Source organism: Protopterus annectens, chromosome 4.part1 (genome assembly GCF_019279795.1).
Source record: "Protopterus annectens isolate FY-2018-M chromosome 4.part1, PAN1.0, whole genome shotgun sequence".
NCBI classification, from domain to species: Eukaryota; Metazoa; Chordata; order Ceratodontiformes; family Protopteridae; genus Protopterus; species Protopterus annectens.
Genome location: NC_056734.1, coordinates 309,814,080 through 309,828,984, shown reverse-complemented (window position 1 = coordinate 309,828,984; position 14,905 = coordinate 309,814,080). Strand labels below are relative to the sequence as shown.

Below are 14,905 nucleotides of genomic sequence, written 5' to 3'. Positions count from 1 at the left end.
GAGTAGAGTATAGTAAATGCAGGAGAGAGGTAGGGAAAAGTTTGTGGAATAAAGGGCAGAAAAAAACAGAGTACAGTTAGTGGGAGGAAGAAAAGGCCACAGTATAGTGAAAGTAGCAGGAGGATTAGCAACTAGTTGAGGGATAAGAGATGTAAGAGTATTAAGAGTAGATATTTGGGAAGGTGGAGTACAGGGTGTAACCCTAGACTGGAGTAGAGAGCCACCTAGTGGGCAGAAAGTATAGTACACAAAGGTATAAATATTAGATAAAGCTACAAGACGGAGTTACAGTTAACAAAAGGTAATGGGAGGAAAATAGCAGATTGCTATTGGGGTGTAGGGGAGAAAAACATTGCTGCTGGTTTCCCTGCTCGCTAGCTTAGTTTCTCTTGGTACTAGATAGGTATAAATAAATAATACAGCTTAATAGGTAGATCCAAGGTGGAACATACTTTCTTAGTCCTTTTTGGTAGCTGGGAACACAATATATGAGTTGGGGCAGCAGGTTTCCTTGGCCAGACGTTGGGATGGTAGAGACAAAAAAATCAGAAAGGGGTCCTGAAAGATTAAGCAGCTCCCTTAGTATAGGATAGGAGGTAGAGAGCTAAGAGGGATAGAAAGATAAAAAACTTTTAGGTGTGAAGACAAACAATTAAAAATATGCTGTACAGTAAAAGCAATCTAGGTAAGACACAGGTATATCCGAGCAAAACAAAATAGACTATTAATGGATGCAATGGTTACTAATTTCAGTCAGCATTTGCAGGTACATACAATGCCATCAGATAAGCAAGCAAATATAAGCAGTCACAGTTGAGATGCTCTAACAGTAACAATTAAAGAGCATGTAAAAAGTAATTCATACAAATCACTGAAACTAACAATGCACTAAATGAGAGTTAATGCAATTACTCAGGATGTGTTAAACTAGTTCCATAAAAAAAATGGTGTGCGGGTAGCAGCCACTTGATAAATGTATGTTTCTCCCACCGTGATTAAAGTTCTTAAGATTAGATTAGGAGAGCAGTTCTAGCTTACAGGACAGGTTAAAATTGTGATCTAGCTATATGAGGTAAACATAAGGTTGACAACACATAAAATGCCCAGGAAGCAATACAATGCCTATCGGGGGGGGGGGGGGGTCCTATTAGAATTAGCAGACCAGCTTGTTAGAGGGTTACCAATAGGAGTGCTACACCAGCCCTTGATGAATAAGGTCCGAGGGTAATTCTTTTAAGCATGTAAGCATGTTGAAGTAAAAAGTAAGGTTAATCCCATAATACAGTGACAATGGTAGCCAAGCTTTGTTGTAGAGCCAAAAAAGACATACAAGCCTAGTCCCCGAGGTTAGCTAATGGGAATAAACAGCGTTTGCTTACAGGAACGCTTGAGTAGAAGAGGGTATACCAAGCAATCTACTTATGAACTCTTAATGAAATAATAGGTATCTGCCAATTCAGGGATACAAGCCTTCATATAACAGGGGCAAGAATACTAAGATAGTAATAGAAAGCTTCAAGATAGACATAAAAAATTGCTGGTTAAAACAAATAAATGCCTTGGCATGAGCGCTATTTTAAGAAAAAAATAAATAGACTGTTGAGTCCTCTGTTAGCAATAAGAGGATATGGGTTTCACATCAAAAATATAGCTGAGATATAAAACAATGCCGCCAGACAACTGCTTTCGCACAAACGCTATCTTGGAAACATTAGCGGCAACTGCGAGAGATACTAGGGCAAAGAGATCGCAATAAATAAGGTAGAAATACCTACGGAGTGTTAGTACTTGCTTCAGTAAAGCAGCGCTTTCTATGGAAACTTGTTTGCAACCTTCAGAGGAGCTACAAGGATTTGCAGTCCCTATTGGAAGCAGCGTAGCGTGTATAAGTCCACGTGGGAGGCACAGCACTTATCAAGTTGGCCGTTATGCAAGTCCGTAACCCTCAACACTTTATTTCTCTACTAACACATCTAAATCAAAGCCTTTCCAATTGTAGTTAGTTTGGGCTGGTAACAGTCCACAGTTGTCAACAAGGACTAATAGCATATCATATAGAGTATAAAACAGCAAATAAAAGTCGTTAAAAAAAATAAACTGCACATGGTATCTAGTTAATGCAGAAACAAGTGGCTAACATAAATACCGTTCTGCTAAATAGCAGAAAGGACAGCTTACAACAGTTGAGAGTCTTAACAACAACGCAGATAACCAATTAAATTACTTACATGAGCACTATTCCTCAAGGGACCAGGGACACACAGCAGCCAGGGTAAATTCAGGGAGAATAAAGATGGCGCCACAATTAGTTTCCCCACTATATGCCCTTAGGGCAGGATATGAGGTAGGAGGAGGAGGAGATCCAGAAAGAGCGGGCAGGTAGATAGGGGAGGGGCAAAAGAATCTAGGAGCAACAGGTTACCCGGATGTTCCTACATAGGTGATTATAGTTAGGAAGAGTGAAGTGGAGAGTCCATAGTGGAAGAAGAGAGTGCAATAGAGTGAGGAGGGTGAGGAGAAGAGGATGGAGAGATGATGTGGTCTAGGTAAGAAGGAATAGTTATGAGATCCTACAGAAGGCAAGTGAGAGTCTACAGAGACAATCAGGGAGCAGCAGGCTCCTGAGGCAAGTTAAGTATATCCAGGTGAGTAGAGTATGGTAAATGCAGGAGAGAGGTAGGGAAAGGTTTGTGGAATAAAGGGCAGAAAAAAACAGAGTACAGTTAGTGGGAGGAAGAAAAGGCCACAGTATAGTGAAAGTAGCAGGAGGATTAGCAACTAGTCGAGGGATAAGAGATGTAAGAGTATTAAGAGTAGATATTTGGGAAGGTGGAGTACAGGGTGTAACCCTAGACTGGAGTAGAGTGCCACCTAGTGGGCAGAAAGTATAGTACATAAAGGTATAAATATTAGATAAAGCTACAAGACGGAGTTACAGTTAACAAAAGGTAATGGGAGGAAAATAGCAGATTGCTATTGGGGTGTAGGGGAGAAAAACATTGCTGCTGGTTTCCCTGCTCGCTAGCTTAGTTTCTCTTGGTACTAGATAGGTATAAATAAATAATACAGCTTAATAGGTAGATCCAAGGTCGAACATACTTTCTTAGTCCTTTTTGGTAGCTGGGAACACAATATATGAGTTGAAGCAGCAGGTTTCCTTGGCCAGACGTTGGGATGGTAGAGACAAAAAAATCAGAAAGGGGTCCTGAAAGATCAAGCAGCTCCCTTAGTATAGGATAGGAGGTAGAGAGATGAGCACTATTCCTCAAGGGACCAGGGACACACAGCAGCCAGGGTAAATTCAGGGAGAATAAAGAAGCATAAATCAACAGTATAAAAATATGACAGAAAACCAGAACATTCTGCAAAATTAAGGACAGATGAAAAGATATTGTAATACTTGTGTCTACCTTGTATAGAGGGATACTCTGCACACTTACACTGCATAACTGCTCCTTGCCTTGCTTGGACACAGCCAGAGTCACTACATCGGGGAGTGGGGTACAACAAGTATGCCACAATTTCAAAAGTCTCTGGCTGACATTGATGGCCCTGACACATTTGTCATACCTCTCAACCTCAGAGCAAGAAATCTGGAAAAATCCATAAATAGAAGTGGGACAAATGCCCAAAAACAAGGGCAATTTTTAAATATTGCTCTTATAAACTTAGAAAGATAATAGAATAGTAGGTTTTGCATTAGTATGAATTTTCTGAAGGGTATGAAATATGAAACTGAAATGTCTGTCATTATTTTCTAACTTCAGTCTTTAATGATTTGCCACTAATTTGCCAGAAAACCAATTATATGAAAAACAGACCAAAAATGTGATGCAAAATATAAAATAGCCACACAATACAGCTGGGAACCTGTCAAAGAAGGGACAGTTTTTAATAGTAGCACTGTTAAGTTGAGCAGCTGACAAAATAAGAGAATCTACATGCATTTCTGAAATAAAAGTAATCTGTAACTCTGATCATTACAATTATTTATTAATTGTAAACTCTTCACATTTCTTCCAAAATTAACATTTTGCAGAGGGATTATTAGGGGAAGAGCAACATTTTTAGCTAAAATCGTTTGGATATACCTAATTTTATGAAACAATTTATTTGCGCGTAAGTCTCAACCTCTTAATGCTTGAAATCTGGGCAAGGCCAAATATATTATGGGAACAAACCAACAGTACTAAAAATTGCTATTGTAAAAACTTTGACAGTTGATAGAATAACAGGTTTTGCTTTGGCATGCATTTTTCTGAAGGGTATGAAGTCTGAAACTCAATGTCTGCCATTATTTAGTGACTTCATTCCTCAATGATTTGCTAGAAAACCACAAATTTTATGAGGAACAAATCAAAAACAAAAAGCAAAAATCTATTCATTCTGTGAAAACCTGGATAGTTGAGAGGTATAGTTCAGCCGGAAGAATTGTGCGGCAGAAATCCTACGCGATGGACTTAGCTCCCTAGGTGTGAACATTAAGTACCCCCCCAAAAAAAAACAAGATCTAAGAGAAGTGATTGCTTCAGTCTGGCTTCATCACTTTCAGTAGCATTCAGACTCAATCAGTGAAAATATTCAGTAACAAAAAAAGTTTGGGCTTGTAGACAGTTGATTTAACTGGTTCCTAATCAAACACATCCAACTAAGAACTGTGAGGGGGCATACCTGAGCTGATCAGATAATCAATAAACACCTTCCTGATTGTATTACCTTATATTCCTTGTATAATACAATACAGTAGTTAGATGGCATTTTAAATGTATTGTTTTGAACATTTTTCTGGTAAACAATGAAACAAACTGCATGCACCAATAGTGACAAAGCTGCCCAATTAAAAATATTTCCATCATAAAAGTCTATTCAAACTTCTACAATCTGCCAGTATCAGTAAATATGTACAATCTCTGCAGAAGTAAAAATCACCTAAATAATTTCACATTAAAGAGATCTGTAACTAATGAAGAGGTTGCTGCTAGCAAACAACTTTATATTTCATTGTTTCATCTGCAAATAAAGTGTCTGTTGCCCTTGAGGAATAAATTGCCTAAGTTAAATTAAAAAAAACGATAAGCTAGTAAAATTGCAATAGGGGATGGATGGCAAACTGATAAAAGGTTCATAGTTTCTAGGTATCTTCGCCAAAGAGGACATTCTCAGGACAGCAGCATCCACCCCCTTTAAAAGTACAACACAGTACAGTATCAGAAATGCATTTACATACTGTGGGAGTAGAACCCACAGCCTTCTGCATCAAAAGCAAGTATTTAACATGTTATGCTATTAACAATGCAAAGCAGCTCAGTACACGCAACACTAAACTTCTCTTCCCCTGAAGCTCTCAGCTCCTTATAAAATTCACTCAACTGTATCTCTCAACTTTGCAGCACAAGAAATCTGGAAAAAGTCAAAATTTATTGGGGGGGGGGACAAAAGCCCAAAAACCAGGGACATATTTAAACATTGTTTGTGTAATCTTGGAAAGATGCCAGAATAAAATGCTGTGTTACCACCATGCATTTCACTGCCAAGTCTTGAACACAGGACCCACTGCATGAAAGGCAATGAAACATGCCACTATGCCAAATCAGCTGTTTCTTGAAAGGCAGGAAGACTGAAACTTAAATAGCTATCATTTAGTGAATTAATGTCTCACCATAACTCTCAACCTCTTAGCATAAAACACCTGGACAAAGCCAATAATGGGGGAATACAGCCCCCAAACATATCCAGTGAATTCAGTTCTCACCATAGCTCTCAATCTCTTAGCACAAAAAACCTGGACAAAGCCAATAATGGAGGAATACATCCCCAAAAATAGGGGACAATCTTATAAACTTAGAAAATTGCTAGAATAAAATGTTTTGTTTGTGTTACCATGTATGTTCTGAAGAATATGAAGTCTGAAATTCAAATGCCTGTCATTATTTAGTGAATTTAATCTTTCACTGATTAAAAAAATCCAGAGGAATTCAGGCTCTTGCTACTTGTACCCAAGGTACAGGGTTTGAACCTGAGTAACTCTAGCCACGAGTTATATCTCTTGCTACCTATACCCAAGGTACAGAGTTTGAGCCTGCGTAACTTAAGCCATTTACACACACACACACACACGCACACATATAGACACACACACACACATATACATAAATGTCAAATAAATAAATAGACTTTATATAAATATATATATATATATATATATATATATATATATATATATATATACATACATATACATGCACACTGAAAGAGTTAAAGTAATATGAGAAGATAACCAAAGCCTTCAAGAGAGTCAGGGAAGAGGACTGAGTAGCTGAGGTGATGTCCAAGATTCCTAGAAAGATAAATTTAGAAAAACCAGCTCAAGACCTAGAGAAAGCGTCAATCATATAATGCTAGTAAAGGTGTTAATTCATGTCCATGGGGCTGCTTCTGAAATTAATTTAGTGTTCACAACTTTGAAGAAGGATCCACAAGAAAAAATGGTTCTGGTATGTTGGACTTTTATGTGACCTGGAAGATCTTTCCCATGGAAAGAGTACGAAACAAAACAAAATGTGAGTGAAATCTATCTAGATATCATTTATTTGGAGAAGAAGTAATCCAACTTTTTGTCCTGAAAGGAAATAAAAAGTTGATCAGACATTCTGATATGTTTAAAATGTATGCTGAATATGAACAACTAAACAATGCAATATTGTTTTCATTGTTTTGCAGATAAAGGAAAAAAAAGGACTGATTTAAAAATGTAACCACCATAAGCATAAATTAAAGGTCTGTTCTGAAGGTTACCCTCTCCTTATGAAAAATGAGAAATAGAGGAGACGCCATAAAGGTTTGTATTTCTGAAATCCTTTTTGCTCAAGTATGTGCGACCAACAAGACCATTTTCCCAGGTACAGAATTTTAGAGAGTGAGTAGAATTAGGCTCAAAAGGAGGGACTATTTGTTTTTGCTAGAATATATATCTTCTTGGTTGCCTGATGTGGAGGTTGACTGACAAGAACCATTTGACCTCAAAATATATAGAAAGAGGTGGATCTAAATGCAGGCAGGTAGACAGCCAGAAACTGCTGACAAAAGTACTTTTCTAGAAGAATATGAAACCCTGAGTTTAGCAGCTTGCGAAATAAGAAAAAAGTGATTGGCATGCCCATTTGTTAAGGGTTCTGTTTCTTATTTTGGCATTAACTATCACATTTTCCCTTCAGAGAGAGAATATTTTCTTCTATCAGGTTTTTAGCCTTCTGTATTATCTGCAGCACATACCGAAAGAAAACGTGTCTAAATGGAATCAAAGTGAAATCATCCAAAGTGTTACAGTTCAAGTTTGGATGAATGAAACAGCCTATTGTGGTGTGAGCAAGTCCATCATGTAAGATAATTTATTATTTATTTGACATTTGTTGACTTGGTAAGTCTGACTGAGCTGTCACCCTTTATCAGCAAAGGCCTGGGGATAAAGACTGCACAATTAACAAACATGCAAAGTATAGTACAATATTACAAAAAAATAGTACCCAGTTTACAATTATTAATGTTAGAGCACCAGGGTTATATAAAACGTTATACAGTCATTATCAGGAACACTGTCATTAAGGATGTAACTGCAACAGCAACATAAATTACGAAAGGAATGTGTGAAATCAATTAGCCAGTTGATATTTAGTTAACAATAGTTTGGTGATGAACATATTAGAGTAGATAGTTGGAGTAGGTAGCCTATGCTATTTACAAGTCAGTTTCACAGTTACAGTTGTTAAGTGAGGATGAGAGGATAAAAAGGGGGAGAGGAAGGAAGGAAGGAGACAGTTAAGAAGGGTGTGTGCATTTTCAGGTCCAGGTGCTTCTTAGAAAGTTTTTGGTTGCAGTTTTGAATTGTTTTTGTTGCTAACTTGTGGTGATCACCGTGGGTCACAAAGAAGGGAAGGAAAATCCAGTGTTGTCTTGGCCAAAAAGGGGGTCATCAGAAATACTTTTGGTTTGTCATTCATGATTCTGAGCAGCAAATTGTGAATCAAAGGAAGATAAACTAAGACACAAGAAAATTCCCCTTCCAAGATTAAGAAATGACACCCATTTTCCAAGCCTCTAGGCATGGTACTCTGTGGCAGAACATTCTGCCAAAATATTCTTCTTGGAGGGAAAGTATACTGCCTGCAGGAAAAGGTTGTGCCAAATGGATATGTCACAGGTAGACACAGCAAGTTGCATATGTAGTAGGATCTTGTTCTGCCCTGCTTTTTGATGTACCTCATAACTGTGGTCTTGTCTATTAGTACTTTGAGAGAACACGGTTTCTAATGGTGATGTAAGAAATGAAGAACTAACATCAGAGGATTAATTTCTTTGACATTTATGTGATTTTTCCTGTCCAGCTTTGACCAAACACAGTGGACTTTTCTGTGAAAAGTTCCTTGCATGGATTGGGAACCAGAGAGGGCACTCATGGACTGATAACTATTTTATCCATCAAAGAAATTCCTTCTTAATGAAGGACAAGACAGTAAATGGAAAGCTCAAGGTGACAGCGCTGTGCCCAAACAGATGAGATAACACTACATTTTCTTCAGGAAACCATGCACCCTACTCTCAAAATCTCTCTTTCTCTCTCTTCTTGAGATCAATTCTAGTGGAAGGAGAGACTGAATGTAAGCAATTAGGAATTGCATCATGTCTTGAGGGAAGAAAGTGTCAGTGAAAAAATACTGAGTCTGCAGCTTAGAAATACCATATCCTGATAAGGAAGTATGATGGACATTTTGAAGTTTATGGTAAAACCCAGGCAGTAAAAAAGGTCTATTGTGAAGCTAACATCTGCAACAGGTTTGTCTCTTGAAGAAACCTGGAGATGAAGGTCATGTCATCCAGACTGGGATGAATATGTATCCCCTGAAGCCTGCATAAGGCAATGACAGGGACTAAATATTTGGTTATTACCCTTGTGACAGTAGGAAAATCAGAGGGCAAAACAGAAAATTGAAAATGAGATTGTATGGCAGAGAATCTCAAGAATTTCCTGAGATCTGGATGAATTGAAATGTGCAGATGTGTGTCCTTTGTATCAAGGGTAACTAAGACGGCCTGGGAAAAGATCATTAGAAGAAGAGTTTGTAAAGATAGCATATTGAGCTTTGGTACAATTAAGAGGATATTAAGAAACGACAGATCTAGAATTGGTCTTCATTTCTGCTCCTTCCTTGGAACTAGAACAACACAGAGTAAAAACTTTATTTCCCTTGGTGAGGGAAGTAGCTCTATAATCCCTTGCTGAAACAACTCTTCCAGAATGTATAAATGTAAGGGTTATTGGTGTGCAGGTGCCTGAGGAATATATGAGTTTATTGCAGAAAGAAGCCAAGACAGTTTATAACTCTTCTTTAAAATGTTGTAGACCCAACTGCCTGAAGTTATCAGTTTAAAAGAGGAGAGAAAAGAGAGAGCTTCTTTGACAGAGGGAGGGAAGGAAGCCAGGCCAAGATGGGAGAAAATAAGTGGAAGGGGCTGATAGTCACAAATTAATGAGTTTTCCTAGAAAAGGAAGATTTGGGTCTCTTAAAATCTTGTAAATTCTCTTGAAATTTCCTTTTGAGAAACTGTTTACCCTTCTCTTGGGGCTTTTGCTCTTTACCATTTTTCTGAGTAAAAAAGGGGCCAATTTTAGAGTTGTAATTCCTCTGGAATTTTGGGACAGAAGAAAGGAAATTGGTTTAAAATCTTGCATAATCCTACCTTTCTCCTGTATGTTTTTGGAGATCTTAAGGCCAAGTAGATATTTCTTATCCAGAGGATCATCAAATAGTTTGGGCATAACATCGTCTGGAAGGGATTGCAACTACAACCAGGAATATCTTCTCAACACAGAACTGGTAGCAGCTGCTCTGGAAGATACGTCCACTGCATCATAACTGCATCAACTAGAACGCCTATCCACCGTGATGTCAGAATTCAAAATGGAAAATGAAGCGCTCCTGCTGTCTGAATCTGGCATATCTGACATTAGTTTGTTAATGTCTCTCAAAACATATAAAATGTACCTAATCCTGTGTGTTTGGTAGTTGACAGCACTGAAAGATACTTTAGCAGAACTGCACACGTTTTTCATACCTATCCATAGCTCTGCTATTCTTTATCATCAGGCAATGGACCAGAAAATGGCAGCAGTTTGTAGGTTTGTCAAACTCCAGAGAAATTACATCAGGATCAGATGAGAAACATTTGTAGAGGAACTTATGGGAATCACGTACCTTATACAATGTATCAGATTGTTTTGGGTGCCGGATGCTGGAATTTTGAATTTAGGAAATCTGTGGCAAAATAATCCTGCAATGCTTCCAACACTGGTGGTATGGCAAAAGGTTAGGGCCACCAATATATAAGAGGTCACGATACCCTTTCTGCTCATTTGACACCTCTTTATCTCTTCCCACTGGAAGAGCAGAATTATTTTTAGGGTTGTGTTGAAAAAGAAAGCTCTTCCAAGGGAGGATTAAGAGAAATTATATTGTCCTCTTTAGATTCTGATTCCTCCTTCTTGGAAGAAGAGTCTCTGTCTCTCTTGTGAGGAAAAGTAGAAGTAGGTAAAAAGAACAGAGGTGGTTTTAGGAACATGATAGCCTTAAACAGCTCCTGGGAATTGTTTTTGTGGATCCCTGAAAACAGCAGGCACAGAAGGAGAGCTATGCTTAATTTTTTATTCTTTTTTGTAGGTTCATCAGTATGAACATAATAAGGAGGATCAGACCATTGACACAACTCAATAAGGGTACCTGGAGCAACTTCTCAAACAAAAACCTGAGGAATACATTCAGGTCCCTCCAAAATTATATGCCTTGGTTCCCCCTTCCCAACCAAAGCGGCCATCTGATCTGTTGGGCTGGACATATCAATCAGATCTGCCTTGTCTGTCTCCAGTGAGGTTGTGACAACATGAGCAGCTGGAAACCCCAGGTAGTCTGAGGGCACACCAAGATACACAGCAGCGATGTCCATGATTGACTGGACAGCATAAGCTTTAGGCTTTGATTTTTAAAGCTTCTTCCTCGGCTGCTGAGGGGCATCTGACTGACAAGCATCAGAATGCATCCTACCATAATGTGAGTTCTGTTAATCGTTCATATTCCAAACAGATTTTGAGAAAAGGTGAACAGCTCATAAGTGTTTTATGAGCAAATTATTGCAGAAAGAACAATCTTTATCATTATGATTCAATTCTAAGCATTTGGTATGAATGCCCCTACAGTGAATTTGTCTACTACAGTCACATTTTCCCCTACAAGACCCACCTGGTCACACACCTGTCCTCCAAATGAGAATGCCCCCTCATGCACCTACCTAACCACCCCCCAGCTCATAGATCCTCTACCATCTCTCAAAGATAAATGCATATCCCTATATCTTACTGAAAATGGTGAAATTATCTATTAGTATCTCTTACTCTCTAGTATACTATTCTCTCAGAAAAGTAACCTTTCTTATCATTCTTCATTTTTCCTTTGCAAGGAATGTTACACAAGAAAGCCTATGGCACACTATGTTTTTTTGATTTCTGTTACATTCTTAATGTTCTCTATTATGTAATGTCTCTTATTTACTACTATTATCATTAATGTAAATTCTTGTGGAGCTTTCCTCCATTGGCCTCCAGTAAAAATGGGTCATCATGACCCAGTGGACTCTCCCAGTCAACAAATGCAAATAAATAAATAAATGTAAATAGTGTGCGTTTATTTTGAATGGAAGTTCTATATATCTTCCTAGTAGGGTCAAATTAATAATAGCCAATGAATATTGTAATTGTGAAACAAAAGGTTTAATATATTTAGCTACTTGTGAAAAGTGCGAGTTATTCTATTTGGGTAAAACTGAAAGTAGTCTAAGAAAGAGAATATATGAGCACCATTGCCAGTTTTAAAACCCAGGAATGACTTATATAAACACATTTTAGCTTGTTCTGATTCCAAATTTAAAGTTTTTGTGTTAGAACTTGTGCCCTGTAATATTAGAGGTGGCCTATGGGAATAGGAGATTGAATATAGAGAAACCTATTGGCAAGTATTTTTACAAGACAACAAGCATCCAGGTTTAAATAATATTTCAAAAGCCCCTCTTTTACAGTTAAGAGCAGCAAGATTGTAGATAGCTTTTAGTTTTATGATGGTTTTAACTAAGTATATATTGATTAGTTGGTACTTGCAAATGTATTTATATTTTTATGTATTTCTTCGCTTATATATAGGTGTTTTTATAGTATAAAACTCCCATTATGAGACTATTCATTTCTTTGTTTTTACTTTATAATATGGGATAATATATTTTATACAGGGTATGTTTTAATGGTTTAATATTTTGTAGTAGTATTCAGGTGTTTTATGACCAAAATATTATAGTTTCTTGTGTGCGCTTGTTATTTTGGTTTTACTACAGATTTTAGGTCACTAGAAGGTAGTAGAATACTTTCTGATTTTTATACAGATTGGACACAGCAAGAATTTTTTGTTTGGTGCCTTTATCATTATTTGTTATTTTGAAGGGATTTTTATTAAAAGATGTAAATTAAGGTATATGTGCTTTTAGCATCATTTGAATTATCTGTCTTATTTTAGAGTTTGGAAATATAATAATATTAGGTGTAACTATTTATTGTAATTAATCAATTAACCGGAGTGTATTTAAATGCTTGGGGAGTTCAAATGGCTACTAGTGCTGAAGAAGTCTTACTCTTCTGAGACAAAAAATGCGGCGAGACAGTTAAGTATTCATTGTGCTTGGTATTTCTTGTTTTACTTTGTTATTAAAGTTCTTGTGCACATTTTTGTGTCCAGTCCTGCCTCTGGAGTACTACAGTTTGGATTAGTTATTTATATAGTTAGTTAGTTAGTTAGTTAGTTAGTTAGTTAGTTATTTTCTGGGGCATTGTTATTAAATTCTGTTGTATGGTTCTAGATTTTCTTTGTGTGAAAGTGTGGCAGTGTGTGATTTGCTATATGCACATGTTTTAGGTTGCTTGTATGTTGCTACAATGGGCTATTTCCTCTTATCCACAATATTCAGATACCTCACAGGAATGCAAGGGCATAACCTCCTGGTGAAGAGAACCTTTCCCTAGTCAGAAAAGTAATATTTTCAGTTTTTAATGAATGGACTCCTGCTTTCGCTAAGACTTTTCTTCACATTCCAAACTGTCTGGGTTTTATGAAGTCCCTTTAGGTAGCCCAATTTCTTGCATTCTTACAAGTAGTAATTTAAAACGGCTTTTTATGATTTTTTTTCCCTGTCTGTGGTCTATGCCAACCCTCTCTCCAGTAAATAGTCAGAAATGGTTATCTTAATCACAGTGAGAAAGTCACAATAGCAAAGTCCATGTGCAAAACTATCAACTTTGAGAAGTGCTGCTCACATGGCTAATGACATGTTTGTGGTCATAGAACAATGTATTCTCTTGTCCATTCATTTTTATCACTCAGAGGCACAGATCTAATATAAGATGAATTATATATTTGTTGATGCTAAAATGACATCAGCTTTCAGTGTAATATCTTTGTCTTATGTATTTCTGCAGCAGAAACAAAGCATGTACAAACTATGTGTATAGGGGTACATTATTTTAGAATATACAGCAAATGCATTCACTCATTTGTCTCTTTAGAAAAATAAAGCTCTATGTCTTTTGCATTACATTAATAGATTATTCACAATACACGTGTATAATTTAAAATGATAACTTAAGGGTATAATTTAAAGTGATAACTTTGATAAGAGGCTCATTTCTGACATTAAGAATAACAAAGCAGCTTACGTTGGTAAAGGTTCATTTCTCTTCTTGCAGCAACAGCAACAAACTATCAGGAAAATAAGTAATAACAACAGCAAGAGGAAGGCCAGGGCTCCAAAAAGAATACCAAAAAAAGCATTGAGGTTCAGGGCAAGATTTTCACAATTTTTTCCAAATGGTGAATAAATTGATACTGGTCTGCAGCTGCAAAATAAAAAAATATATATACAATTTAGTAAAAAAATGTCTGTGATCTGTTTAAATTTCTTTTTAGCCTATATTATGTATACATTCTGTACTATAAAGTTCAATCATCCATCAAATAAACATATACTTCTGTTCTTCAAAAACAATTGCCAGACCAACAGAATTTATATGCTATTTTGGTCTATCTTGGCCAACTGTCGTTTTGAGATTATGTCAGTCTAAGGTATTTTCATTTTGGTAATCCGATACAGAACAAAGTGAGAGAACACCATTTTCCAATCCAGTTATTTTGCAATTGGTAATAGTGAATTAGCCACATTAAATGTAAGCACTATGCTTGTAGTCTCTTAAGAGTAATTCATTTTCAAATGCAGTTGTCAGTTTGAGGAATAAACTGAATATGGAGGCTGAAAATATTCACCTAAGTATTATCTTACTTATGAGAAAGAAAAACTCAAATAAATATTACAATTTACAAGTTGAAACATTGACGATATCATGTGCACAGCAGATAAGCTATAGTTATTGTTGTGATTCATATACTTTTGTCAGAATGACAATTATAAAATAAGATGAGGCAATAGTAAACAAACTGCATCTTAGCCAACAGTAATAAAAAGAGGTCTGCTGATTATCACTTCAGAAATATAGAGACCACTGCGCCAACCTGTTTGCAACTGGTATGCATAATACTGCTATTTGTTATACTCACCGTGGTAACCTATTTCATTTAAATTTTTGCCTAAGTCATCTCGTTGTTATGTAAGTCAACATTATGGTAATTCATTGTTTTGACATAGATCCATCTCTCTACATGCCCAAAACACTATAATTGCTAAACTAAACAAGAAACTCCAGACCATGATAAAATCAACCAGTGCTGGACATGAGTTAAACACAAACACCCAGGTGAAGGATAAT

At 36.8% G+C, this 14,905-nt stretch overlaps 1 protein-coding gene across 1 annotated transcript in view; it reads right to left on the bottom strand.

Moving 5' to 3' along the window:
• LOC122800843 overlaps positions 1-14,905 on the bottom strand; it is a 1,417,490-nt gene that overhangs the window by 265,921 nt on the left and 1,136,664 nt on the right. Inside the window, exon 22 of the mRNA XM_044070157.1 lies at positions 13,802-13,981. Within this exon, the coding sequence (XP_043926092.1) occupies positions 13,802-13,981 (180 nt within the window). The remainder of the gene's footprint in view (positions 1-13,801; positions 13,982-14,905) is intronic.